Genomic DNA, 26,953 nt, shown 5'->3' with positions numbered 1-26,953 from the left:
TGACAATAAAATGGATTTCTCTCCAAATTCAGATAGTTTCTCAGCTATGGATGGTGAAGCCCTTGAACTAAATAGAATAAAATGCAAAAACTCTTCTCACTGCAGACAACAACGGTTCAAAGCTGTTTGTTTTCAACCAACTTGAATGTGGAGTCTTAGCTGATGGTAATAACAGCTTTCTTAAGAGCAGTCAGTGTGGGAGTTCAGCAATCAGGAGTTCAGTAAACTTGTCCTTGCACTACAAGGATGCTTAGAATTAAAGAAAATGTGCTGGGATCCAGCAGTGTCCATGAGGGTTTTGAATGTTCATGCAAGGGAGCTGTAAAGAAAGGGTGTTCCTTGACATTTACAATTATGCTGCCCTACAGTGCTTATGTTGTGAGAATGAATGTGCAGGGAGCAGCATAAGGAACCATGGTTGCTAAAATATATAATTAATAAAAAATAATGGAATATGTTTTGAGATGCAGATTAAATTCAGAGAAATGCTTTATATGTAATAATTAGATACTTTCAAAATCACACCTCCTGTGTAGGCAACACAGCTCCTTTGTCTGTGCTTGACAGTTAAAAATGCTTGGCGTTTCATATGTGGAAGAGGTTGTTAAAGCATGCTTTCATATCAGGTGCTTTTCAAGAGTGTAATGGTGCTCCTGCATTTTTTAGAAAATGTCAACTTGCTGCTTTGGCAGGAAACTTATTTATTATAGAATGTGGAAAAGCTTTTCCTTCTATGTTGCAGACAGCTGTGAATGACATGAACACAGGAATGGTAACAGATTTCCTGATGAGTGTGTGAACATACTAAGTGGGGAGCACACGGATGGAGTCTGGCATGGAGGAGATCCCAGTTAAAGTCGCAGTTCGAATCAGACCTCTGCTTTCCAAAGAAGTACTTCATAACCATCAAGTGTGTGTGAGATTAGTCCCAAATACACAACAGATTATAATTGGGAAGGACCGTGTCTTCACTTTTGATTTTGTATTTGGCAAAAACTCAACCCAAGAAGAAGTTTACACTATTTGCATTAAGCCTCTTCTAGTGTCATTGACTGAAGGATACAATGCTACAGTGTTTGCATATGGACAGACAGGCTCTGGGAAGACTTATACCATTGGAGGTGGCCACATTGGTAGGTTGTAGAAAGTTTTCCTTTTCACTGGTGAACAGTGTAGTTGTGCAATGTAAATATAAAATATATAGCAGATGATGCTGCAAAATGTTAAGGTATAATTAAAAAAAAAGGTAGAGTAAAAAAAAAAGTTTCCAATGTTAATTTGATAATTGAACTATTCTAAAAACCAAATTCTCCATAAATAAGGCTTATCTAAGAAAATAAATTTATAAAGCACTTTGGCTCATTGCCCATTTTTAACATACAACTTAAACTAGAATTTCTTTCAGAAATGCAGTGTTTTGGAGATTCTTGCTACCTTTATCTTACCTTGAAAATGTCTGTTTTAAGCAAGCAATTGTTTAATTCCTCAGTCTGTTTTTTTGTTTTGTTTTTTTTTTCTTTAAGAAATTTCTATGATAACATATAACTATATGATTTAAGTCTTTCAAATGGATATAAATAGATGATTCTAAATATCTTGGTAGTTATTAAAATCTTCCTTTTATTTGGAATCAGAATTACTTAGGTTGGGAAAGAGCCTTAAGGTTACCAAGTTCAACCATTAGCATAGCATCACCAAGCTCACCACTAAACCTTGCACAAAGCACTACATTTACACATCTTTTAAATACCTCCAGGCATGGTGACCCAGTCACTTCTCTGGGCAGCCTGTTCCAATGCCTGATCATCGTTTTGGTGAAGACTTCTTTCCTAATATACGGTCTAAACCTCCCCTGGTGCAGCTTGAGGCCATTTTCTCTTGTCCTGTCACTTGTTACTTGGGAAAAGAGTCTGGCCCCCACCTCACTACAACCTCCTTTCAGGTAGTTGTACAGACCCTCATGTCTCCCTGAGCCTTCTCTTTTCCAGACTAAACAGCCCCAGTTCCCTCAGGCAATCATAATGAGTATGAATAAAGAAGAAATCTATACCCTGGTAGATTTAAAGGAGACTCCATATTTCTCATAACTTCCATGACTATAACATTATGTAATTTAGAACTTAATTATGAATCCTATTGATGGATGCAAACAAATACTCTGAACCTCATAAAAACAAATGTTTACAAAAATCCTTAGGAACACTGAGCTTTTCAGGTTCCTCAGTATGTTGAGTAGCAAATGTTACAGACTTCTCGCAGTCTTCAGTCTTTTGTGGTTTATGTGGCAAAATGACTACAAGCTCCTGTGACATCTTTGCTTATATTTTAGCATCAGTTGCAGAGGATGAAGAGGGCATAATCCCACGGGCTATTCAGGAATTATTTCAGCATATTTCTGAAAACCGTAACATTGACTTCCGTGTGAAAGTGTCTTATATAGAGGTTTACAAGGAAGAACTTCGAGATTTACTGGATTTGGAGACCTCTGTAAAAGAACTACATATCCGAGAAGATGAAAAGGGAAATACAGGTAGGATTTCAGCTCTAAAATTTGGTGTGTTGGGCTTCAGACATGTGCCCAAGTTGTTCTTGCCTTCCCTTGAAAGAGCTTATTCATTACGAATACTAGAAAAACATTATTTTCAGTGTATAAACTCAGTTTAGCTGATTTGGAGCAATTTGGGGGTTTTGATGCCTGTGAACAATATGTATGTTCCATCAGAAATGGCAACAAATTATAAAATAGATATACAGTATTGCTTCTTCAGATTCTGTCTATAAACACAATAGTGTGTGCTTATTTGCTTGAGTAAGTATTTTACAGTTAAGACTTTGCTTCTCACTTCAAAATGATAATTGTTAAGCTGCTTATACTCTAAATATCAGCCCTCCCTTTCACTATGAAATGAGTGGAAAACAGCAATTCATTGAGACTAGCATCTAGTATTTTATGGAAATTTTGAAATTAACACTTACCCTGTAGTTCTTCTGTCCACCACATGAAAATGCTAGGCGAATCCACAACACAGAGATTTTATTCTGAAACTGTATAATGTTTTTTGCCTGTTTCTGCATGTCATTCCCCACACACACACTTATTCTTTATATTCTAATTGTTGTGTTTGCTCTATATATTATTAATATAATATATAATATATAATTAACATAATATTAATTAATTAATATTAATATAATATTAATAAATATAATTAATATAATATTAATTTTTGTTGTATTGAGCTGGCATGGTTTTCTTATCTGTGGTTGGAAGAAAGCACTAATTTAGCATAAATCTTGTGGACAATATCATTGCTTCATAAGGATCCCAAAGTATATATTTTAAATTGTTTCTCTTCTTCAGTACATTTGGAGTCAGCTTCAGTAGTTTTTCCATCCTTCATTAAAACAACAGACAAAAATATGCTTGATGAAGTACTTGGTAGAAGTATACTTCCACATTATTGGATTACTAATAGATAACTGTCCAAAAGGCCCAACCAGCCAAGCTACATAGAAATCCTGTTCTTACCATAGTCTAGGAATCATTTCTACTACATACTTGTTTATTTTTAATCTTGATTTGTTTTGTTCTGTTTTTAAACTGGGAAAATACCCTTTGAACTTACTTTACTCATGCTTTTCCTAGATAGCACTAGACTGCAAATTGCATATGGGTATGGCAGTGTGTGAGCTAAGCCATGTATTGTGTTTAAGATACTGTTTTAAATGCTATGACACAATATGTCCATACATAAATATCTGCAGATTTTAGATGTGTTGTACCTTATGCTTTTCACATGTTGCCTTAATTTTCCATACCTATATGCTGTAACCTCATCGTAAGGCAGGCTTGTAGGTTTCTTCAATATGTGCATATACTTTGACCTTTCCTAACTGCTGTAAAATATTGCTGAGGAGTTTAAAATTAATCAAATTATTCTATCTTACTTTGGTGTTTGAAGTGATTGTTGGTGCTAAGGAATTCCAAGTACAATGTGCAGATGAAGTTATGAGCTTGTTGGAAAACGGCAATGCAGCTCGTCACACAGGAACAACACAAATGAATGAGCACTCTAGTCGATCTCATGCCATTTTTACCATCAGTATTTGTCAGAAACGGTCTACAGAGTCTCAGAAAAGTACTGATGCTGCACAGAATTCATCTTGGAAATCAGCTGAGGTGATTGCTTCGAAGTTTCATTTTGTGGATTTGGCAGGATCAGAGAGGGTGACAAAGACTGGAAATACTGGTGAACGCTTCAAAGAATCAGTTCAGATAAACAGTGGTCTGTTAGCCTTGGGAAATGTCATCAGTGCTCTTGGAGACCCAAAAAGAAAAAGTGTACATGTTCCATACAGGGATGCTAAAATAACTCGTATTTTGAAAGACTCACTTGGAGGAAATGCCAGGACTGTCATGATAACATGTATAAGTCCATCCTCATCAGACTTTGATGAATCTTTAAATTCCCTCAAATATGCTAACAGAGCCAAAAACATTAGAAATAAACCAGTTGTAAATTACAACCCTGATCAAGACCGGATTGATGAAATGGAACTTGAAATCAGATTGCTTCGAGAAGCTTTGGAGAACCAGCAAGTCAATAATCAGTGTTCGCATGACTTAAGTCAAGAAAAAAATCGTATCAGTTCACTTGAGGAGCAGCTTGCTCAGCTTCAGGTTCAATATTTCAGTTATAGAACTTGTGTAGATGAAGCCTTCCCATTTCTGGTTGATTTGAATGATAATGTTAGTTTAAAAAGAAGTCAGCGGGACAGGTTGCAGAGCTGGATTACTATGGTACAGGAAGTGAGGAAGGGAGATCTCATGATGCAGGAAGCTGACACAGGAACTGAGACCAGACAAATGCCACATCATACCACAATTCTTCAGCTAAAGCAGGAACTAAAGAAATGCCAGGTATTTAACTACAAGTTGATAATTTAATGTAATGGTTTTAAACTTAAACAGGGGAAGTTCAGGTTAGATATAAGGAAGAAGTTTTCTACTGTGAGGGTGGTGAGGCACTGGAACAGGTTGCCCAAGAAATGGTAAATGCTCCATCCCTGGCAGTGTTCAAGGCCAGGTTGGACAGAGCCTTCCATGATAGGGTCTGGTGTGAAGCATCCATGCCCATGGCAGGGTGGTTGGAACTTGACAATCTTAAGGTCCCTTCCAATCCTAACTTTTCTATGATTCTACAAATGCAGCTCAGAGGGTGTTGATGAAGTGGTGGGTGATTGACTTTGCATCTGTTGGTTTTATTTTCTTTTCCTCTTCTTCCACTTCATCTTTACTTACTGAACAATTTCTATCTCAACCCACAGGTTTTTTGTGCTCTTCCTTTGCTCTTCCCATGTCCCACTGAGGTTGGGGGTGGAGGGGGATTGGGCGAGCAGCTGTATGTGCAGAGCTGCCTCTGGGGTTAGCTCCCAACCTTTTGGCGCCTGATATGTGGCTCAAGGCCTTCAAAATAATGACAAATTTAATTAGATTGTACAAGATTAAGCGTCTAGCTATTATACCTGATTAGTTAAGTTGTTATTTGAGTGACTGCTGCATATCATGATGCTGGCATATTTACTTTAGGTAAATATGCTGACTTACTGTTTTCCGGTTTTGCCATGTAGTGTGTTGTTTATCACTTCGCTTTCCTTTGCTTAGGAGAGCTATGATAAAACCACCAGCCTTCAATCTAATCTGGTATTTGGGTCTTTCATAGCTATGATAAAACCACCAGCCTTCAATCTATTCTGGTATTTGGGTCTCAGCTTGTGTCCCAGTATTCCAAGAACCATCTCATAGACAAAATCAACAACTATAACTTCCCCCCTTTTTTTTTTCTCAGAGAGACATTGTGTGGCAGGAGGAAAGAATGGCACCTATTCCTCTCTCCAGGATAGATTTTTATAGCCTTGATATAATGGCTTCTCAGTTCCTTCAATATTTTCATGTAATCAGACTGTTCACACTTGGTGCGTGTTTTGTCATCCTGATTTTGATTATTGTTCATGAGGTTAAACAACTAATTGTGGGTGCCACAGAGGAATATGCTCTAAGGTGATTAATCCTTGGGGTGACAGGTTGTATGGAAAGAGTTAGGCAGGTGTGTAGGGCTGTTACTGACTTTGACACCTTGGGATTTCAAGCTGAACAGGCTTGTAAACCCATCATACACCATTTGAAGGAGAGCAAGTGAAACACAGAAATTTCCAAAGCTGTACTGGGACCTGGCCTACAAGCTACCATCCAGTGCCATTAGAGATGCAAGAGGGCTTCCTGATACAAGAGCCCACAAATGGGCAGTGAGGTCTCTTGCTTTGAGGCCATGCAAATGGGCATTAAACCAGAGACTGATCTTTCAACTGTAATAGTTGCTTCTGTAGTCAGGAAGAAACAGTAGAAGGAGAAGTCAACTCATTAAGAGAAGACCAAGCTTCTCCTGAGAGAGGGAGAATCAGAAGAGGCTATCTATTCTGTAGCAGGACAGGGAAGGAAAGAGATAGAAACCATAAGAAGCGGAAACTACCCAGTCCCTACCCATGACCAAGCTGCAAGATAGGTGGAATGATTTTGTCTGTGAGCAAATTGCTACCTGGTTGCTCCAGTGCTGGGATAGTGTGGCTAACATCATGGAACTAGAAGGCAGGAAGGCATAGCAGCTGAGATTCATGGCTAGGGACTGTGGGACTGAGAGAGTGATTGGAAGAGGGGCAGCCACTCACAGCCTCCAGAGTTGGTTCCCTCTTGAGGAAGACATTGTAAACCAGTAGGGCTAGTGGACTACCACAGAGGAAGGTATCCAGTGTCTGAGGGAATTACCAGTGGTGAAGGTAGTCTACAGTGACACGGACAATAATCAGGTGCCCTAGAATAGCATACGGTGAACACAGTCTGTGCAGCAAAAGTATGTACAGAGTGCACTGATGTTGTGCGTCAGCAACCTACCCAAGATGGATTGGGCTCGCATTGAGGTGCCAGCTTTGTACAGGCTGGTAGCTTGAGTTATTTAAAGAGAATCTCTGTTCCCCCTCCCTGCTCTTGGTCTGCATCTCAGCTGCAGAAAGACTGTTGAACAAGGTCCAGAAACTCTAAGAGAATGTGGATAGTCTCCCTCTGCCCCTGCAGGCCAGTATTTCAGCTGCCACAACTCGGCCTTTCTCTGCTCAAAGGGAACCATAGACACCTACCATGTGCCACCCTGTGGTTCTCTCTCTGTGACTGTGGGGAGGATATAAGGAAGTAGGACAGTGCACCTGCCTTGTTTCTGAAAGTCTGTGTACAGGAACTGTGGGGATACTTAGCATGCAAATATCCCATGAGAATCCTGTCATGCTGGTAGCTTGAATGAGCTAGTGCTAGACAACAATCTAGGGGGAGAAGAGCTCTCAGCTTTCTCAAGCATGATAATTTCTCCTTACAGAACTGACATCCAATACAACTGAGCAAATATATTCTGATTTTAGTTAGATATGTTTAATGCAATATGGACAATATGCCACTTAGTTTTCTATCTCTTCATCCTGCCCCACTCTGTCACTATGCTAACATACATGCTAGCTTCTTTTTTTCTATAGTTGGCTCAACTCTGCATAATGATACAGCACCTGTAGGAAACAGGATACACTTGTCAACTATGTTTAGTAGAAACATTTGCATAGGTACACAAACTTGGAAAACAGTTCTATTCTCTAAAGATATTGGGTTCTTGAGTGCATTCTTAAAAGCTGTTCAGAGTTGTCTTTTGAAAGAAAGATGTAGGTAATTAGTGTACAGAAGTATCCAGTTTTAGAACAAGAAGATAATGATGTTTCCATATTTCATATGGGTTCCACAGGCTTTCTGGAAGATTAGTGTTTGAAAGTCTCCTTTGATTAGTATTGGATTATTTATCCACAAGAACACCTGAAGAAGCATTCTTAAGGTTTCTTTAACCGTTGTTATTCAAGTTGCAGAATGAGGGCAGCTGTCCTTATTTTTTTCATCTGAGAAGTGTATTAATATAATAGTTGATGCTGAGATCTTGTGGCTACATGTCACAGCACCCTAAAGAGAATAATTGTGGTTATGGGTATATTGGTTATTATTCTCAAGAAAGAAACTTGTCAGAAGAAAATCAATAGTCCCTTTTTCCCCATCTGAACTTCTATTTTATTATGTAGCAGGCTCTCATTATGGATGAAGAAGTATTTAGCCAGAAGAATCATGAACTGCAGAAACTGCAGAATCAGATAAAGACATTACTACATGAAAATGAAGAACAACTGGAATCTTTAAAGGAGGCTCAAGAAACTCATAGATTACAGGTATTTTTCCTTTGGTACACATTACCTGTATCTGTATTGAACAATTTTTTCATGTATGAATGCATTCATTATTTCAAGATAGGTCCCTGAGACTTTTTCTGGACTTAACTACCTGTCAGACTTATGGGCATTTTGTTTGAGTTAGAGCTGTATCACTTAATGAGTCGAGTTTACCTATTGGATGAAGCACAATAGTGTGATAGGTTGTATATCATCCTCCCCGTGTCACAGCCTTCCTGTATAACATAAGGTGAAGTATTATGTGGGACACTGTCCCACATGACATCCTTGTCTCTAAATGTGTCATCAATTTGATAGGTGGACCACTTGGTGGATAAAGAACTGGCTGGATGGGCGCACTCAAAGAGTTGTGGTCAACGGTTCAATGTCCAGCTGGAGATCAGTAATGAGTGGTGTCCCTCAGGGATCAGTGTTGGGACTGGTCTTGTTTAACATCTTTGTCGCTGACATGGACAATGGAATTGAGTGTGCCCTCAGCAAGTTTGCTGATGACACCAAGCTGTGTGGTTCTGTTGATACGCTAGAGGGAAGGAATGCCATCCAGAGGGAACTTGACACACTTGTGCGGTGGGCTGATGTCAACCTCATGAAGTTTAACCATGCCAAGTGCAAGGTCCTACACCTGGGTGGGAGCAATCCCAGGCACAGCTACAGGTTGGGCAAAAAGGAAATTCATGGTAGTTCTGCGGAGAAGGACTTTGGGTGTTAATCAATGAGAAAATGAACATGAGCCAGCAGTGTGCACTCACAGCCCAGAAAGCCAACTGTATCCTGGGCTGCATCAAGAGGGGTGTGACCAGCAGGTCAAAGGAGGTGATCCTGCCCCTCTACTCTGCTCTCGTGAGACCTCACTTGGAGTATTGTGTACAGTTCTGGTGCCCTCAACATAGAAAGGACATGGTGCTGTTAGAACAAGTGCGGAGGAGGGTCACGAGGATGATCAGGGGACTGGAGCACATCCCATATGAAGACAGGCTGAGAAAGTTGGGGCTGTTCAGCCTGGAGAAGAGAAGGCTGCGTGGAGACCTCATAGCAGCCTTCCAGTATCTGAAGGGGGTCTACAGGGATGCTGGGGAGGGACTCTTCATTAGGGACTGTAGTGATAGAACAAGGGGTAATGGGTTGAAACTTAAACAGCAGGGGTTTAGATTGGATATAAGGAAGAAATTCTTTACTGTAAGGGTGGTGAGGTACTGGAATGGGTTGCCCAGGGAGGCTGTGAATGCTCCATCCCTGGCGGTGTTCAAGATCAGGTTGGATGAAGCCTTGGGTGATATGGTTTAGTGTGAGGTGTCCCTGCCCATGGCAGGGGGGTTGGAACTAAATGATCTTGAGGTCCTTTCCAATCCTAACTATTCTATGATTCACTCTCTCCATGCTTCCTAAACACATCCCTCTCTCCCCAATGTGTGTTATTGCTAAGTAATTTCAAGACAATTAATGAATTAGGATTTTAAAGAGCTTTAAAGATTCTTCTGAATAAAAAAAGATACTGTAAAGACCCTGTAGGGGGCGTGGAACTATGTGATCTTGAAAGTTCCTTCCAGTCCAAAGCATGCTGTGACTCAATGATTCTAAGAGGCTGCTTGGACCCTAAAAATGCCTGGTTCGATCCTAAACTTATTTTGTCATAGCTTTATTAAGAATTAGAGTGTTGTTCCCTTTTGACTTTATTAGGCAGAATTTAATCCAAATTTTCTGAACATTTACTATTAGAGAAAACTGAGTGACACAATAGAAACACTGCTTTCTTTCTTCCTTCTCTAGCTTGCTAGTGAAATTATGATGGGTAGGAAATGTATAACATTTCAAGATCCAGGAGACTGTAAAAAGAATAGTTAATAGTTTCCTGGTGTTACCTGTCATGTCGATGACAGATAAATTGTCTGACTTTTTAAAAGAGAAAAGCATGGCTAGCTACTACTCTGCTCCTTATTCTACTTTTTCTCATTTTTCCTCTTCTTTGCTGATGGCTTTAGGAGAGTCAATGAATGAAAGGTAAGTATACTAGTCATCATCTTTTTCTTTCCTCTGTCACTTTCTTTTCTGTCACCTCTGGCTAGACTGATTTTTGTGGTTTGGGTTTGTTGGATTTTTTTGTTTGGGGTTTGGTGGGGTTTTTTTTGTTGGCTTTGATTTTTTTCAACCTGTACACTACAGTCTGAATTGATTACACTAAGATAGTACTTCTATAAATTTTGGAAGAAACAGGGTAGAGGTAATAAACAAAAACAGTCACAGCGTATGTAAAAGATCATGATTGTTTCAGTTTCAGAGACGGAAGCCTGAGAACTCTCACGCACCATTTTGGTACTTAATCCACTAAACTGCCCCTTTTGTTTAAAAAGAGATAAAATAGGTAGAATAATGAAAGGCAAACACTTCTGTCAAATATTTAAAGTTGTATTCACAGAATATGTACTTTAGTGATACATAGTAGAAGAAACTTCAAAAGTAGCAGGTACTAGATAGTTCTTAATGCTTATATACAGACGTATTTATGTAACAGGTGTTGCATGTACACTGCTGTATAGACACTGTGAGGTTGTATGTGCAAGGGTACCAGGGATAAAGAGTCCTAAAAAAATTAAATAGTAGCTTCAAGGTGGATCAGTTGGCTGTTACTGCTTCCAAAATCATAACAAATATGGTATTCATATATCTATTCTGTTTCTTATGACATAGGAATATTATGTATTGTATTTCAATAAAATGTCAGTTTGCAAGGCATTGTCTATATGTGTTTGCAAGGAACTTGCAGTTTAAGAAAACAAGATGTAAAGAATTAATAAAAATGTATTATTCAAAGTAGGAATATGCAAAATATCTTTCTTTGAATACTTCTGGTTGACTGTCACTAGCTATTCTTCAAGTTTCCTGTTGCTACTAGGCCAGATTTTAAAGGTACTTTGAAAAGAATTAAAAGGAAGAGAGGGAGTTGAAAATGAATATAATCCTGACCTTATGGATGAATCAGTTTAGGTAGGATAAGTGTTTACAAAAAATGTAAACAGACTGCTGCTGGAGAAGCAGATAGGTAAGTCCTCCCAACTAGCATTATCAACAGTGTTGGGGCTGGACAGAAGCTAAAGAAGTAGTCTGGGATGATTTTTATGTTTATTAATGCAAATAATCTTTGAAGTGGAACTGCTCAAAGAAGAAGAGGAAGCCTGTATATATGTTTAATTAGACTCAGATCATATGTTTCATTTGAACATTTTTGTTGATTTCCCATTTTATTTCTCCAAAAACACATGTATAAAGTAAGCACATGCTGGTAAGTATGTCATCATCTTCCCACTGGATGCCTATGTAAACTAATGTAACTTATCTTTGATAGATCTTTCTGGACAAAAATGTGTCTAATATTTATCACAGTTGAGGGGTGTTAGATTGATGATAATGTCATAGAATTTTCAGTTTGTTGCAAAATTTACCTGTGCACTGCAGAATAATTTTGCGTCAGTGAGTGATACACAAGATTCATGACCATTGTAAGGAATTTGGAAGTGGTGGATGTGACATAAAGCTCATGATCAGCAAAAGCTTTGCTTTGTTTTTTTTCCATATGAGAATGAGAAAATGGTGGAACAGCAAATGCTCATTGATCAGCTAAAAGAGAAATTGGAGAAGTTTACAGATGTGAAAACTTCGGCCTTCTCAAGTGCAAGTAGGCCATACAGTGTCCCACTCACAAAGAGTCTGCTACATTCTCTTCAGCCACCTTCAGGGACAGAGAGCCGAAAGGTAAGGTCTATCCAAATGTTACTTTTTTTCCCATTTACTTTGCAATGGTTATAGCTTGGTAGTTAGAATTGACATGGCAATTTATGGTGGCTTTCTCAGATGATGTTTAGCTTCCCACTGAAGACTCTGAAAAATTACTTTTTAATGCCTTGCAACATATACTATGCCACAGTTGTCAAAAATCTTCAGGCTTAAAATTATCATAAGTGCTAAAGCTGGAGTCTTTTCTGGTGTTTTCCTTCAGATTTTGAGCATTATAGAAAATGAATTATTATAATTACTGATCATAGACCCATAGAATCATATAATAGTTAGGGTTGGAAAGGACCTTAAGGTTGTCTAGTTCCAGCCCCCCTGCCATGGGCAGGGACACCTCACACTAAACCATGTCACCCAAGGCTCTGTCCAACCCGGCCTTGAACACTGCCAGGCATGGAGCATTCACAGCTTGCTTGGTGTCATGGTTTAAACCAAGATGCACATCTCGTGCACTCACTTCCCCCCTTGCTTCCCCAACTCCCGGAGAGTTAGGAAGGAGAATCCGAAGAATGTAGCTCCCACGGGTTGAGATAAGAACAGTTTAATAACTAAGGTATAACACAAATCACTACTGCTACAACCAATAATAATAATAATAAAGGAAATAACAAGTGAAGAGAATACAACACCTCACCAGCCACCGACCCATAACTCACCCCACCCTGCCCAACCGAGCACCGACCGACACCTCCTGCAACCCCAGAGCCCTAGGCTTTCTGGGTAACTCTCAGTTACATCCTGGGCATGATGTGCTGTGGTATGGAATACCTCTTTGGCTAGCCTGGGTCAGGTGTCCTGTCTCTGCTTCCTTCCGGCTTCCCCTCCTCCCTGGCAGAGCATGAGGCTCAGAAAGTCCTTGACCAGAGTAAACATTTGAGCAGTAACTACAAACACAAGTACTATCAGCAGCATTCCCAGGCTGAAAGTCAAAAACACAGCACTGCACCAGCTACCAAGAAGGAGAAAAAATGACTGCTACTGCTGAACCCAGGACAGCTGGGCAACCCATTCCAGTGCCTCACTACCCTTACAGTAAAGAATTTCTTCCTTATATCCAATCTAAACTTTCCCTGTTTAAGTTTTAACCCGTTACTGCTTGTCCTATCACTATAGTTCCTAATGCAGAGTCCATCCCCAGCATCCCTGTAGGCCCCCTTCAGATACTGGAAGGCTGCTATGAGGTCTCCATGCAGCCTTCTCTTCTCCAGGCTGAACAGACCCAACTTTCTCAGCCTGTCTTCATATGGGAGGTGCTCCAGTCCCCTGATCATCCTTGTGGCCCTCCTCATATATTGCACATATAGTTGCTAATAGTGCCTTCTTTCACATCTGGAACAAGTGCTCTAAGCTCTTGCAAAACCTTTTGTTACAAAGCTATACAGAGGCATTATAGAAAACCTCTGTAATTTTGCTTACAAGCTCAAGTGATGACAGGCTTTTACACTGAGTTTTTTGTTGTGGTTTTTTTTTAAATATCAGTAATGAATTGATAACCTGTTGCAAGTGTTTTTACTTGTAACTTTATTGTGTGTGCTTTTGACAGGTGTATACAAGCCCCCCTACCTTCTCCCTGGCCCAGGTAATGGCAAAATTCCGTGCTCGCAGCCAGATGACACTGAGCCACATAGAAGATCAGGATAAAGTCCTTCACTGCCATCTCTCTGACCAAAGTGATGAAGAGGATGAAAATACAGGCAGCAGAAAGAAAACCTCATATAAGTAATTTTTTATATTCTTTATTTTTGTTATAGACAAATGTATAACAAAAGTAATATTACTCCCTAATCCTGCCATAATATGAGATCATTTATGATGTTTAATGGTAAATTTAGGGGACCAACTGGGCATATTTAAACTATTTTTTAAACTAAAATAAGTTTAATAAACACTGGTTTTGTGATTTAACAAAAATTGCATAAATCTGGTTTTGGGGCTAGAATCTACCATGGAGATCAGGGTGGATGGGGAAGTGGAGAGTAGATGGGAGAGAAGGTACAAATGCTTATGTGAGTTTGGGATTCTTCTCTGTTACAATCACATACTTGGAAGCTTAAAAAAAAAAAAGCCCTGCTTGTTTGGAATATAGCATGATTTTCATTCTTCCCTAGGCATTCCATAAGCCGAACATGGACACGAAAACAGGCTTCTTTGTGTTTTCTTCCTGATCTAAGTGACATGAAGTGTCAGGTAGACAAGTCTTGTTTATCCAACAAATCTGCTCTACACGGTGACACAACCACAGGTAAAATGGAAGTCATAAGAGCAAATCTGACACAAGGTACAAATACACAAGAATGTCTTCAGCACAAGTTTTCTCAGCAAAATATGTGTATTTGATACAAGTACTTTTTGTTAACAGATCTGGGCTTTGAGATTCTCTGCTTCTTCTTCCCCTTTCTGAAACTGATATTAGTGTCCTTAATCATAGAATCATAGAATAGTTAGGATTGGAAAGGACCTCAAGGTCATCTAGTTCCAACCCCCCTGCCATGGGCAGGGACACCTCACACTAAACCATATCACCCAAGGCTTCATCCAACCTGGTCTTGAACGTTTAAGTAATATTTATTAGCTAGAAAACACACATCAAAAGCTGTTTAGATACAAATCTTTAGCACTGCTTCAATAAAAGAAAATAGATGCTATTATCTTATCAGAGATGGACTGAAATGATTTTAGGAATATTTTTCCTCCCAGTTAGGGTCTTGAAACACTAATGCATACCATTCTTTCTTTTACTGTTTACATGGCAGGGAAAAGATTCCTTGTGCTTTTCTCTCTTCTAGTTCTTTTACTTCATGTGGCCGAATTCAGCACGCACAATGATGCAGAGCACTATCTTCTGGATACAGAGCATATTGTAGATTTTTTATCCCTATATTGCTTTGTTTTCTTTCAAGGTGAAGAGATTGACAGCCTCCAAAAAAGTCATGTTTTTAATATGCAGAAGTTAAAGAATTCAGAGTTGAGATTCACTGAAGCTGAGCATAAAATAAGAGAACTTGCACTTAATATTAAAATGAAAGAGGAACTTATTAAGGAATTAGCAAGAACAGGTAAGTGCCTCCTGCAGGAAATATTAGACTGAAGAAGTTCAGAAAAAAAAGAGAAGTCACAAAACTTTTGAAGTCCTGTTTTAGTTTTTGTGTAATTATCTTATGCAAGAATACTTTTAATAAATTAACGATTCATAACTTTCATTAATTATTTGCTATGATTACACTGAAGGCTGTAAATTTTTATTACAGTCTATTCTGCTATGATACACAAATGTATTTGTTCTATTTTTTTGTGCTCTGCTGATTTTTGTTTTTATCCACCAGTAGTCTAATTTTTCATGTATGTTTAGTGCTACTGATCTGTTTGTGGACATGTATTTGTCACATGGTGTCTGGGATAGGATAGGAGAGAAGATATATCATTGTGCTGCGAATATAAACATTCTCAGTGCTGCAGTAGAGAAGCAGGAATCAGAAGTGGATGAGGGAAAAGGTCATTGTCCCTGTTAGCCTACACCCTTATACATCTGTCCCAGTACATATATATCTATATGCCTGCCAGAAACTATCCTTATTATGATTGTAAGGATCTCTTTGCTCAGTCGCTTCAATCACACTCTTCTCCTCTGCATACTTCTCTTGAGGTTGTCTTTTGGCACTGAGAAAGATTGTGTGCCCCCAAAATAGTACTTTGGAAGGATAACACAAACAGGGCAAGTAAGAGGCCAGAAACATAATCCAAAGCTGTTTACTAATTATTAAGATGATAGTTGAGTAATAAATAAACAGCATACTCTTCTGGGAAAAGCAAAATTTATGAAACACATGAGAGCCATTTTCACAAAAACTACAGTAGGAAGAAGAATTTCACTTTATTTGGCACTAAGTTGACACTTTATTTGGTGACAAATGGTGACTCACAAAGAACTCAGTTTTAAGACTCTTTCCTTTATTTCAGAGTTATAAAGGAACTGTATGTTCCTTTAAGGTTGGAAAATATCTCAGAAATTATTGGTTTAGCCAGAATGAAGATTTCAACTGATTATCCTGATGTTTTTAAACTATCTCAATATGATGTCTTTAAGGTAAGGATGCTCAGACTGTAAGCAGGCAATGTTCTTTGAAGATAACTAATCTGGAACAAGAATCTGAGCAGGCCAAACTGGAACTGGCTGAAATGCAAAAGCAGCTTCAGGAGCTGGAAGATAACAAGGAGCTGAGAGACATTCCCGAGAAAACAAAGTTACAAAAGGAATTCCGGAAGAAGATGGATGCAGCTAAGTTGAAAGTGCAGGTATGTCTGATCCGACCATTAAGGTCTGCAAATCCCTGTCTTGCTATCGCTTTTGAACCTTAACACTCTGCTTGTAAAACTCTCACCAGTTTTACACACTGGAAGCTGATTGGATTGACATAGATAATAAGAAACTTTATACTATTATACACAGAATGCTATTTATGTTATCCATATATGTGGTTAGGTACAGTATTTTCTTGATAGATAAGAAACCAAGAAAGAAGTGGGTAATATGAGATTCTCATACACCATTGTGTGTAGTACCGTAAAAGAACCTACACATGGAGACTATCACAGGGTTGTTACCTGCCATAAATAAAATCAATGTCTTATGAAAGTACTGTATAAATTCCATCTCTAAGCAAATCACTGTGATGGTTTGCAAGACCAGGCCTAATACAGTCATCTTATGTGGCACTGACCTTCTACTTTTAAGTTTTGCTATACCTCAGTTTAAGTTCTGTGTAGGGCCAGCTTAGGTATTCTGTGCTTCTTGGTCCTAGACTGGTGGGTTAGACAAACCCCATAAAGAAAGAGGTAGTTGGCTTATTGACTGGAGCTCAGGACCAGCATTCTGGCACCATTATGTTTCTGCACATTTCCCGCATCTGTGAGTCCTATTAGATTTTACTACTTTCATAGTATTGCCAGGCATGAACTGTATCTTTACCTTCTCATGTTGCTTGAGGTTAATTCTAGCTGTGCCAACTTTCCCACATAGCTCAGAAACCAGAGAAATAATGAATGATTGTTTGCACAGAGGTTAATAGTAAGTCTGCTGATTCATAAGAACTTAGTGAAATAAAGAATGAAATTGTGAGTAATATTTTAGTTTTTCTACTATTAATCTGAAATTTGTCATGAACATTCAGGCCTTACAAAAGAAGCAGCAAGACACTAAGAATTTGGCTTCACTGTCTAACCAAAGTGAGAGACAAGCAACAGAACTTGAGCAGAATGTGGCTCAGATGAAGCGTCAGCAGACCCAGCTACAGAAGAGATTGTGTGAGGAGAGCGAAAAAAAGAAGCAACTAGAAGAAGAGATTCAGCGGGACCAGCAACAGATTAAAGTAGGATTCTTCCTTGCTCTTTCTGACAAAGAACGAGATGTATCAGTTTTGACATTGCTTCCCCAAAGTCAATAAACTATACTGCTAGGCTTTCCAGTTTCAAGTAGTTACTTTCTTGACAAATGCACTTAAGAAATTGCTATAAACACTTTAACAGAAATCTTCAGTTTACCTTTCTTTTCAGCTTTTTATTATTTATTACATGATATCTAGCTCTAAATTGCAATTTTACATGTAAATTTAGGGTCAGTATTTCAGATTATGTACTTGTGTGGACTCTGACATTAAACGCACTTTAAAAAAAGACTAAGGCAGGAATAATGGGGCTTTTTTTTTCTTTACAGGAACTTCAGCTAAAGATGGAGCAACAACAGAAGATCCTTCAACTTAGGGATAAAGAGATTGCTGCATTTAAAAAGAAGAAAAATGACTCAGTGGAAACTTCACAGAAGCTACAGGTAGCTAATCTATTCCAAATCTGTGTAGGCCCTGAAAAAAAACCCCTAAACATTCTTTCTTCATACCTAGTCATCTTTGTAAAGTATTTAGAAGAAGGGTATTGAAACATAGTTTGTCCTTTTTTTTTTTGCTATAGCAAAAATTGGAAGTATAGTCTAGCAACTCTTTTACTCTTTTTGAATTAAGAAAAGGAGAAGCTCTAATGTCTTTTTTTTCTGTGGTTTGTCAAAGATGCTGATTCAAAGACCTAAGAATTCAACAAGTTTGTTTGTCTGGTAGGTTTGAGAGTGATCCTGCTGAGGTCCACTAGAAATGTTCCATGGTTTGTTTAGGCTTTTTTATTTTCTCCTCTGACATATATGAGAGAGGTCTATAGTTTTGGTAGTTCCTAACAGGGTTAGAAAAATATGTCCCGTGCGTAATTTCAGATGTGGACACTAGAACATGAGAGTTTCATAAGTTATCCAAAGTCTTTAAAGGTGAAAAGAAATCTAAGTTAAATAAAGACAACTTTTTAGCCATACCAGGGATATATTTACTGAAAACTGTGGCTTGAGAATAAATTTATAATTGACTGTGCTAGCAGGATCAGAGCTCTCATTTGCTGTCTTTCTTTCAACATCATAATTGCTTGTCATTATGTTTTTCGACAAATAGCTGGTCTTCGGTAACTATAATGTAGTGAAGATGGGCTAACTGAATTCTTGTGATACCTCTCAAACCTAATTGCTTTGATTATGTAGAAGACATCTATTTATAGAACTGTTCTTAGAAAAAGAATACATTACATTAAAGATATGTGATACAAATTTATTTATATGAGGTGTGACAATGTAGCATTTTTCAGTCTCTTTTAAAGTCAATTCAATTTCTATATTATTCTGAATCAAGACTCTGTTGCAGAATTAATGTTAACATTAGAAATGTCAATTTCTTCAGCAGTTCTACCAGTTATTTGGACAAAGTTAAAACATAATTGCCAAATTCTGACTCCCGAAGTCCTAGTTAATGCTCTCTGTATTTCCAATTAAACTTCAGAAATTAGAAGAGCAAAAGAAATGCTTGGATGAAGAAATTGAAAGAGTTCTCCAACAGCACCAACAGCTAGCAGAACTAGAAGAAGATTTAAAGAAAAGAGAAGCCATTGTAGCCAAAAAAGAAGCATTATTGCAAGAGAAAAGCCACTTGGAAATCAAGAAACTGAGATCTAGCCAGGTGGTATAATAAAACCCGTAAAATTCACCACAGTTATAGTGCTAATTGAAAGAATGGTGGGGGGAAGCCAGAAAGATAGCAGAAGAGGCTCAAGCCATGTGACTTGTGTCTCTGCTATGAAGGTATTCTGTGGCTTGAGCAGAAAACATCTAAAATGTGAATAACACAACATAATTACTTTTATTCTCTTTCTCTCCCCAAAATTCAAACAACAAAACAAAATTCCAACAACAAAACAGAACTGTGTTCTGTTATTGCACGGTATTAAAAAATATGACATCTAAAAATGACTTAGTTCTTTTGCAAATGAGAGAACATGACAGGGAAACATTTTGTATTATTTATTTTTCAGTAGTGAAAGTGAATAGAAATTGAGGTATCATTGTTACTTATAAAGACTAGTCCCTTTAATTTTTAGTATGCAGAAAACTGCACATTGAGTATTTCTGTTTTCTTTCATCTTTTGAGTAAATAGTAAATTTTATGGTATCTGTCTACTCAAAATAAATGGGGTCTCATTACAAGAAGCAGGCAAGTCTTTCATTGCAGGATGTGACAGTCTCACCTACAATTTTCTTAACTGGAAGGGGTATCTCAGTTTTATATCTATGGTTGCTGTGGGGTTTTTTTAGGCTTTAAACAAAGATAGTATGAAATTGTCTACTCGCTTAAGTATGCTGGATCAGGAACTGTGTGATAAAGGTATACAGCTTCAGGGCAGCACCACTGAAGATAAGACACACATTTTGGAAAAAATTCAAGCTCTCCAGACAGAAAGAGATCAGCTGCTCAAAAGAAGAAACAGTGTGGATGAGAAACTGAAAGATGGCAAAGTGTTGTCAACTGAAGTAAGTAAGCACCTCTGAGATAAATACTGTGTTTAAATAGTGTTGTATAACAAAGCATTCTAATCAGAACCTAAAATGTCTCCAATTATTAGGTAAGCTTGAACCAAGGAACTGAGGTTGGGTACTTTTGTAAATAGCAACGTTAGAATACTGCCATGATAGCACCTTTTATGTACCAGCAAACAAAGTTTATGGTCAGAGGGTCCTAATTCAGCTAGTTCCTTGACAAACTCCAATGGTCTAAGGATTGTATAATGAGAAATAAGGGAACTAGAAGTTTATTGTTTTATCATAAGCAGATATTTTAATGTTAGGACACAGAACGAGGCAATGTACTTGCATAGAATCATTGCATCATAGAATAGTTAGGTTTGGAAAGGACCATCTAGGTCCAGCCCCCCTGCCATGGGCAGGGACACCTCCCACTAAACCATGTCACCCAAGGCTCTGTCCAACCTGATCTTGAACTCTGCCAGGGATGGAGCATTCACTGCTTCCTTGGGCAACCCATTCCAGTGCCTCACTACCTTTGCAGTAAATAACTTCCTCCTTATATCCAATCTAAATTTCCCCTGTTTAAGTTTGAACCCATTGCCCCTTAGTCTGTCACTACAGTCCCTAATGAAGAGTCCCTCCCCAGCATCCTTATAGGCCCCCTTCAGATACTGGAAGGCTGCTATGAGGTCTCCACGCAGCCTTCTCTTTTGCAGGCTGAACAGCCCCAGCTTTCTCAGCCTGTCTTCATATGGGAGGTGCTCCAGTCCCCTGATCATCCTTGTAGCCCTCCTCTGGACTTGTTCCAACAGTTCCATGTCCTTTTTATGTTGAGGACACCAGAACTGCACACAGTGCTCCAAGTGAGGTCTCACGAGAGCAGAGTAGAGGGGCAGGATCACCTCCTTCAATACGGTTGGCTTTCTGAGCTGTGAGTGCACACTGCTGGCTCATGTTCATTTTCTCATCAACCAACACCCCCAAGTCCTTCTCCTCACTGCTGCACTGAATCTCTTCTCTGCCCAACCTGTAGCTGTGCCTGAGATTGCTTTGACCCAGGTGCAGGACCTTGCACTTGTCATGGTTAAACTTCATAAGTTTGGCACTGGCCCACCTTAAAGCATGTCAAGGTCCCCCTGGATGGCATTCCTTCCCTCCACGGCAGCAATGCCCCTTGATCTTTTTTTGCAGGATTTTGTGAAAAAGCATACTTCACCTGAAAGCCTCCGTATTTTTGAAGCAAAAATAAGTCCTATTACCCGAGTGGCCCACACTTGAACTGATCAGTGTAGTTACACTGCAGATATAATAAAATCATATCAAGTATGTGGATTATTTTTAGGTCTCAAGCAGTACAGGCATATGGCTAAAGTGATAATGTGCCAGAGAGAACCCTATTTGCCTTGCTCCTCAAAATCTTCTGCAGTGCTTCAGGCCATGCAATTCTGCCACTTCCCTACAAAGACTATAGTCACCAAATTCTTTACTGACCTGATTCATTAATTAATCCAACAGAAAACAAGCAAAACCAAAAAAGAAATAAAAGCAGAAGTTCAACTGTGGGGAGGATGAGGAAAAGATAAAAAAGGAAATATGACCTCTGTTTTTGTAATCAACCATTCAATTGATTCTGTATCATGGGAGGGGTACTATGGCAGTTGTTCCAGATTTCTACTCTACCTCTTATTTTCCCCATTCCATTCTTTGTACTACTACTAGTTTATCTTGCCCTTAAGTTTAGTTTCACTCTTGGGAATGAAATTAAAAATGTCTTATGTATAGAGAAAATAATTCTACACTTTTTTGTTTAAATAAATTAAAAAAAAATTGCTCTTATGTGTTTATCTGTAGGAAGAACATGTCCTTTTCCAGCTAGAAGAAGGAATTGAAGCCCTGGAGGCTGCTATTGATTATAAGAATGAAAGTATTCAGAATCGCCGGCACTTGCTTAAATCATCTTCTCAGATTTTTTCACAAAGTGAGAATAATGTAATAGGAAAACTAGTTTCCCTGTCTGCTGCTGAGCTCAGAGCTATCATCTTCAAATACTTCAATAAGGTTTGTTTTGGCTAATAACTAATATCCTATTTTGTGTTACTATTCTAGAAAATGAAATGAAATGGTGTCAAGAAATCAAACTAAATTTAATGAGCTTTTAGTGAAAATCTCTTCAGGTTACATAGATCTGCTATGAATTAAGATATTTTTAATTTTTACATTAACCTAATAGGATATTTCTGTGTTAACATTGTATGTTCTGGTTTGGGTCATTACTTTAAAAGGTGCTGCAAATCTAAATTATTTTTTTTTTCCTAAGTCCTGTATAAACTACTTTTGCATACACTGCCTGCAGTGTCTACAGCCACATACTAAAGATTCAAACCAACATCTGGAAACAAAAATGAAATGTATTAAGACATGGTGTGTCTTTGTAATCTTGGGTAAAACTTGTGAGATTTTGTGAACAAGTTGTCTATGGGATGCAAGTTAATCTTTCCAGAATCAGGAAAATGCTGTTGTTTCAACTTAAATTCTGCATAGAATATTAAAAAAAATCCACTAGTCCATGTGATCAGAATGTACAGAGCTTATTCCTGAAGTGTGAACTCACAGCAGTAGGCAAGTTTGTATTCCACAAGCTTATGGCTTGTAAGAAACCACTGGTTTTGTATGCTTTAATTTATTAAGTAGAAGGGTAAAAATCATTATTAGAATGGTTTAATAAATAAAAATAAGTGTATTTCTTTCTTAGATTGTTGGCCTACGTGAGTATGAACGAAAATTACAACTGCAGATTGAAGAACAGGAAATGAAAGTCATAGACCAGGAAAACTTAATACGTGAGTTAGAATCTGCACTTGACCACGTGAAGTTGCAGTGTGACAGGCAGCTGACCCTACAACACAAAGAACATGAAAAAAAACTACAGTTGATACTGCATCATTTCAAAGGTATATGTTTCCTGGAGGGTACTGCTCAGTAAGTATTATCTTCAGTCACTACTGACAAATACTATCTTCCATCTGAAAAGAAAAAAAATGGTCAGAGGTATGTTTTGGCTGTCACTAATTCTGATGTTGTGCAGGTTGCTGAGGAGCAGGCACATAGTGTCTGTATGTATGTAAAACAGAGCATTTTCTTAAAGTGGTAGCAGACTTGTGTTTTTATATTGATTTTGAAATATTGGAAAGTTTAAAGATACTGGTCCTACTGATCTTGAACTTCTAAATATTCCTGTTAAAACTGACAAGTGGGGTTGGCATGGCATTTTTGGTCCTGTGTTATACTACTTAAAATGCACATATTACAAGCAAAGTGTCAGCAAGATCACAGAATCATAGGCTAGGTAGGGTTGGAAAGAACCTTAAGATCTTCTAGTTCCAACCCCACTGCCATGGGCAGGGACACCTCCCACTAACCCATGTCACCCAAGACTTTGTCCAACCTGGCTTTGAACACTGCCAGGGATGGAGCATTTACCACTTCTTGGGCAACCCATTCCATTGCCTCACCACCATCACAGTATAGAACTTCTTTATATCTAACCTAAACTTTCCCTGTTTAAGTTTGTACCCACTTCCCCTTGTGCTGTCATTACAATCCCTGATGAAGAGATGATGCAAGACATATTCTCTCTAGTTGGGCATCTTGATTTTTTGGCACAGAGGTGTTTGGTTCTTAAACTGGTTTTACTTGTCCTAGATCAAGATAGTGAAGGTATTTCAGAAACCTTGAAAGCATATGAAGTAAAAGTCCAGCACCTGGAAAAAGACTTATTCTTCTATAAGAAAACAAGCAGAGAACTGAAGAAGAAGTTGAAGGGCCTAACTGGAGAGTCATCCCATCAATTATGGGCAGCCACTAAGTGTAAGTATGTTAAAATATTTATGCAATTGTCGATAGACCATTTGATGGGTGATGAGCACACAGAAGTACTTCAGACAGACATAAAAGTCGTATTTGTGCTGACGTAACTCCAGGAATATATTACACCTCTCCCCCAGTTTCAAAGGAGAGACAACACTGGTTTATAGCTGTAACAGTGGTTTAATTTCTCCTGTTTTCTATGGATTCTAACATAATTTCAGGATCTACAACCTCAGACTGTTGTGGTTAAGAAAAAGGAATTCTACTATCTGTAATAGTCTGAATGATGTTGTAACTAACAGCTTTGTCATATGCCATGCTTTTAGATAGGTTGCTACCAGCATATGATTTCATAAAGGTTATTTAATGGAAAATTGAAGAATTCCACACCTTCAGTTACTAACTTACTTTTGTTTCTTATTAAGGCTAAAACAGAGGATGTACACACTTGTAGGAAAAAAAAAAAGAGCTTCCTAATGTGATTCTGTGCTTTGACATAAAACCCCCTAACAAACAGAAAAAACAAATGCACACACAAAAAAAGACCCAAACAAAACACCAACAGCTAACTGCTGCTATAAGTTTTTAACTGTTTCATGTTCTACTTCCCAGCATTCAAACCTTCAATAGAGCTAATCAGTTGGAGGTAGAAAGAGGGTTCTATTTCTGTCACTATTTTAGTTGTCTCACACCTTGCAATGCCACTATCAATATCTAACACACACAATACAGCCTTCTTGGCCCTATGTTTCTTTTTAGGCTCAGCATGACTGGTTCTTCCTCTTAGCAGATGCTTCCATTTATTTCCACCTGAGCAGTGTCATGCCTTCCTAACACACAGACACTGATCATATACCTGCTGCTCCCAGAACAAATTAAGGCTCAGCTCTTGCTCTCTGAGGAGGATAATGAGCCAGCACCTTATTACTGTCATGGTTTAAACCCAGACAGTAACTCTGAACAACACAGCTGTTCACTCACTGTCATGGTTTAAGCCCAGCCAGCAACCCAGAAAACCATGCAGCTGTTTGCTCACTCCCCCCCACCTTCCTCCCCCAGTTCCCGGCGGGATGGGGAGGAGAATCGAAAGAATGCAACTCCCATGGGTTGAGATAAGAACAGTTTAATAACTAAGGTAGAACACAAACCACTACTGCTACCACCAATAATGATTATGATAAGGGAAATAACAAAGGAGAGAATACAACTGCTCACCACCTGCTGACTGATACCCAGCCCAACCCGAGCAGTGATCTAAGCCTTCCGGGTAACTCCCCCCAGTTTATATACTGGGCATGACGTGCTGTGGTACGGAATACCTCTTTGGCTAGTTTGGGTCAGGTGTCCTGTCTCTGCTTCCTCCTGGCTTCTCCTCCTGCCTGGCTGAGCATGAGACTCACGAACTCCTTGGTCAGAATAAACATTACTGAGCAGCAACTAAAAACATCAGTGTTATCAGTGCTGTTCCCAGGGTGAAAGTCAAAAACACAGCACTGCACCAGCTACTAAGAAGGAGAAAAATGCTTGCTACTACTGAACCCAGGACACTCACCCCCACCCTCATTTTCCTCCCTCTCCAGAAGGGATGGGGAGTAGAATCAAAGGAATGTAAACCCCATGGGTTGAGATAAGAACAGTCCAGTAACTAAGGTATAACACAAAACCACTACTGCTACCAACAATGATAATAATGATAAGGAGAATAACACAAACTCTGAATGTGAATATTCTAGATGTTGATTATAAATTGGCATCGGAAAGACTACTGTGAGTCTCATATAAAAAGCAGTACGTAGTTCAGAACATATATGTGTGCAGAAATACCCATCCTAGCAAAAATGTAGCAAGCAGAAGATCCCTCTGAATTTCCAGCTTTTCATGTGTGGATGTTTATAAGTTTTACAAGAAAACCTCCATGGCTAGTTATTTTGCTTTTGAATACATTCTGAGGCATGCTGCAATACAATGCAATAAAAGCACTTCAGAATTTGTTGCTGTACTTTAAAATAGTAAAAGCCTTGTGTATACATTACAGTCAAATTTGCAGAATATGTTGTACGTGTTGTGCATGTTGTGCTAATGTAATTGCTGCCTGTTTTTCAATAAATTAATAATTTCATATTTGAGTGTTGTGGTTCACTTGTTTTAAGACTGCCTATCAGGATACATAACAGGTTAGAATAATGAGCCTTTTATTACCAGTACCTTGTCAGAGGAGAGTTACTAGCTAATACTTCTGATGCCTTTATAGATGACAAACTTCTTAACAGAAATAACAAAATGTCCTTTTTTACCATATTCACACTACAAGATTTTGATGCTGTAAAACTGTATTGACTAATATTTCTTGCTGTTAGGCGCCCAGAAGGTTCTAACTACTTACCTCCTGATAAATTTAATTTTAGATAACAATGCTGATGAGAAAGCATCTGGCCAAGATGAAGCAGAAGTTGCTTCTGAAGAATTCAAGTCGGCACTTAACCCTGAAACCAACAGTCAACCAGGTAAAATAAAAGCAACAGACAGAACAAGTATTTTAAGAGCACAACAGAATTTACGCAACCTTGGAGAAGATGTGTCAGAAGCATGCAACAAAGAATGCTTGTCATGCAGTAGTGATGCCAAAACAGGAACAGGTGAAGCTCAGCCTTCAAAATCATATCCTCACCTACCTTCTGTCACCCAGAGAAGAGAGACCATAACACAGTTTCAGGGAGTAATTCCAGTAAAGCTATCTCGCCGAGAGCTACGTCATATTAATCCCTCTGAATTACCTTTGAGACGCTCAAGTCTTGGTGTCAGTTTTATTGCTGCAGATTCCATTGAAATGGACAAAAAGTCCAGTGTTTCTGAGTAGATTGCAAAATATTCCATTCTAAACCACTTAACATGTGAAATGATTTTTTTCTTTCATAATTATACCTAGTTATTACTTATTGTTTAGCTGAGCTGGGAAATAAAGATGAGGATCTTGTTTGATTTTTTTCTGATTGGGCTTGATTGTTTTCAGTGTTACGGAAGACATAAGACATAATGTTACAGAAGTTTTGGAAATATGAAAGTATGGAAGTTATTTGGAAGTATGGAAGT

The 26,953-nt window shown here is 38.5% G+C and overlaps 1 protein-coding gene across 1 annotated transcript; it reads left to right on the top strand.

Annotated features, from left to right (window-relative positions):
• The first annotated feature begins 805 nt into the window (after positions 1-805).
• On the top strand, positions 806-26,953 carry KIF27 (kinesin family member 27). The gene is made up of 17 exons (XM_005154936.4): positions 806-1,133; positions 2,330-2,530; positions 3,963-4,921; positions 8,164-8,307; positions 11,902-12,075; positions 13,658-13,833; positions 14,223-14,356; positions 15,015-15,170; positions 16,199-16,407; positions 17,283-17,480; positions 17,825-17,938; positions 18,978-19,154; positions 19,787-20,002; positions 21,848-22,054; positions 22,749-22,947; positions 23,699-23,863; positions 26,269-26,953. Exons 1-17 carry the CDS (start codon positions 824-826, stop codon positions 26,718-26,720), a joined length of 4,191 nt encoding a protein of 1,396 aa, XP_005154993.3. The 5' UTR covers positions 806-823; the 3' UTR covers positions 26,721-26,953.

Source organism: Melopsittacus undulatus, chromosome Z (assembly GCF_012275295.1).
Source record: "Melopsittacus undulatus isolate bMelUnd1 chromosome Z, bMelUnd1.mat.Z, whole genome shotgun sequence".
NCBI lineage: Eukaryota > Metazoa > Chordata > Aves > Psittaciformes > Psittaculidae > Melopsittacus > Melopsittacus undulatus.
The sequence above is the reverse complement of the archived record's forward strand: the minus strand, read 5'-3'. Positions and strand labels throughout refer to the sequence as shown.

Bases quoted from the DNA above. Each gene is read 5' to 3' on its own strand.
- KIF27 (XM_005154936.4), top strand. From the start codon at position 824: ATGGAGTCTGGCATGGAGGAGATCCCAGTTAAAGTCGCAGTTCGAATC. The intron at 12,076-13,657 runs GTAAGGTCTATC...TGCTTTTGACAG, and splicing joins CAGGGACAGAGAGCCGAAAG to GTGTATACAAGCCCCCCTAC. The intron at 17,481-17,824 runs GTAGGATTCTTC...TTTTCTTTACAG, and splicing joins GGGACCAGCAACAGATTAAA to GAACTTCAGCTAAAGATGGA.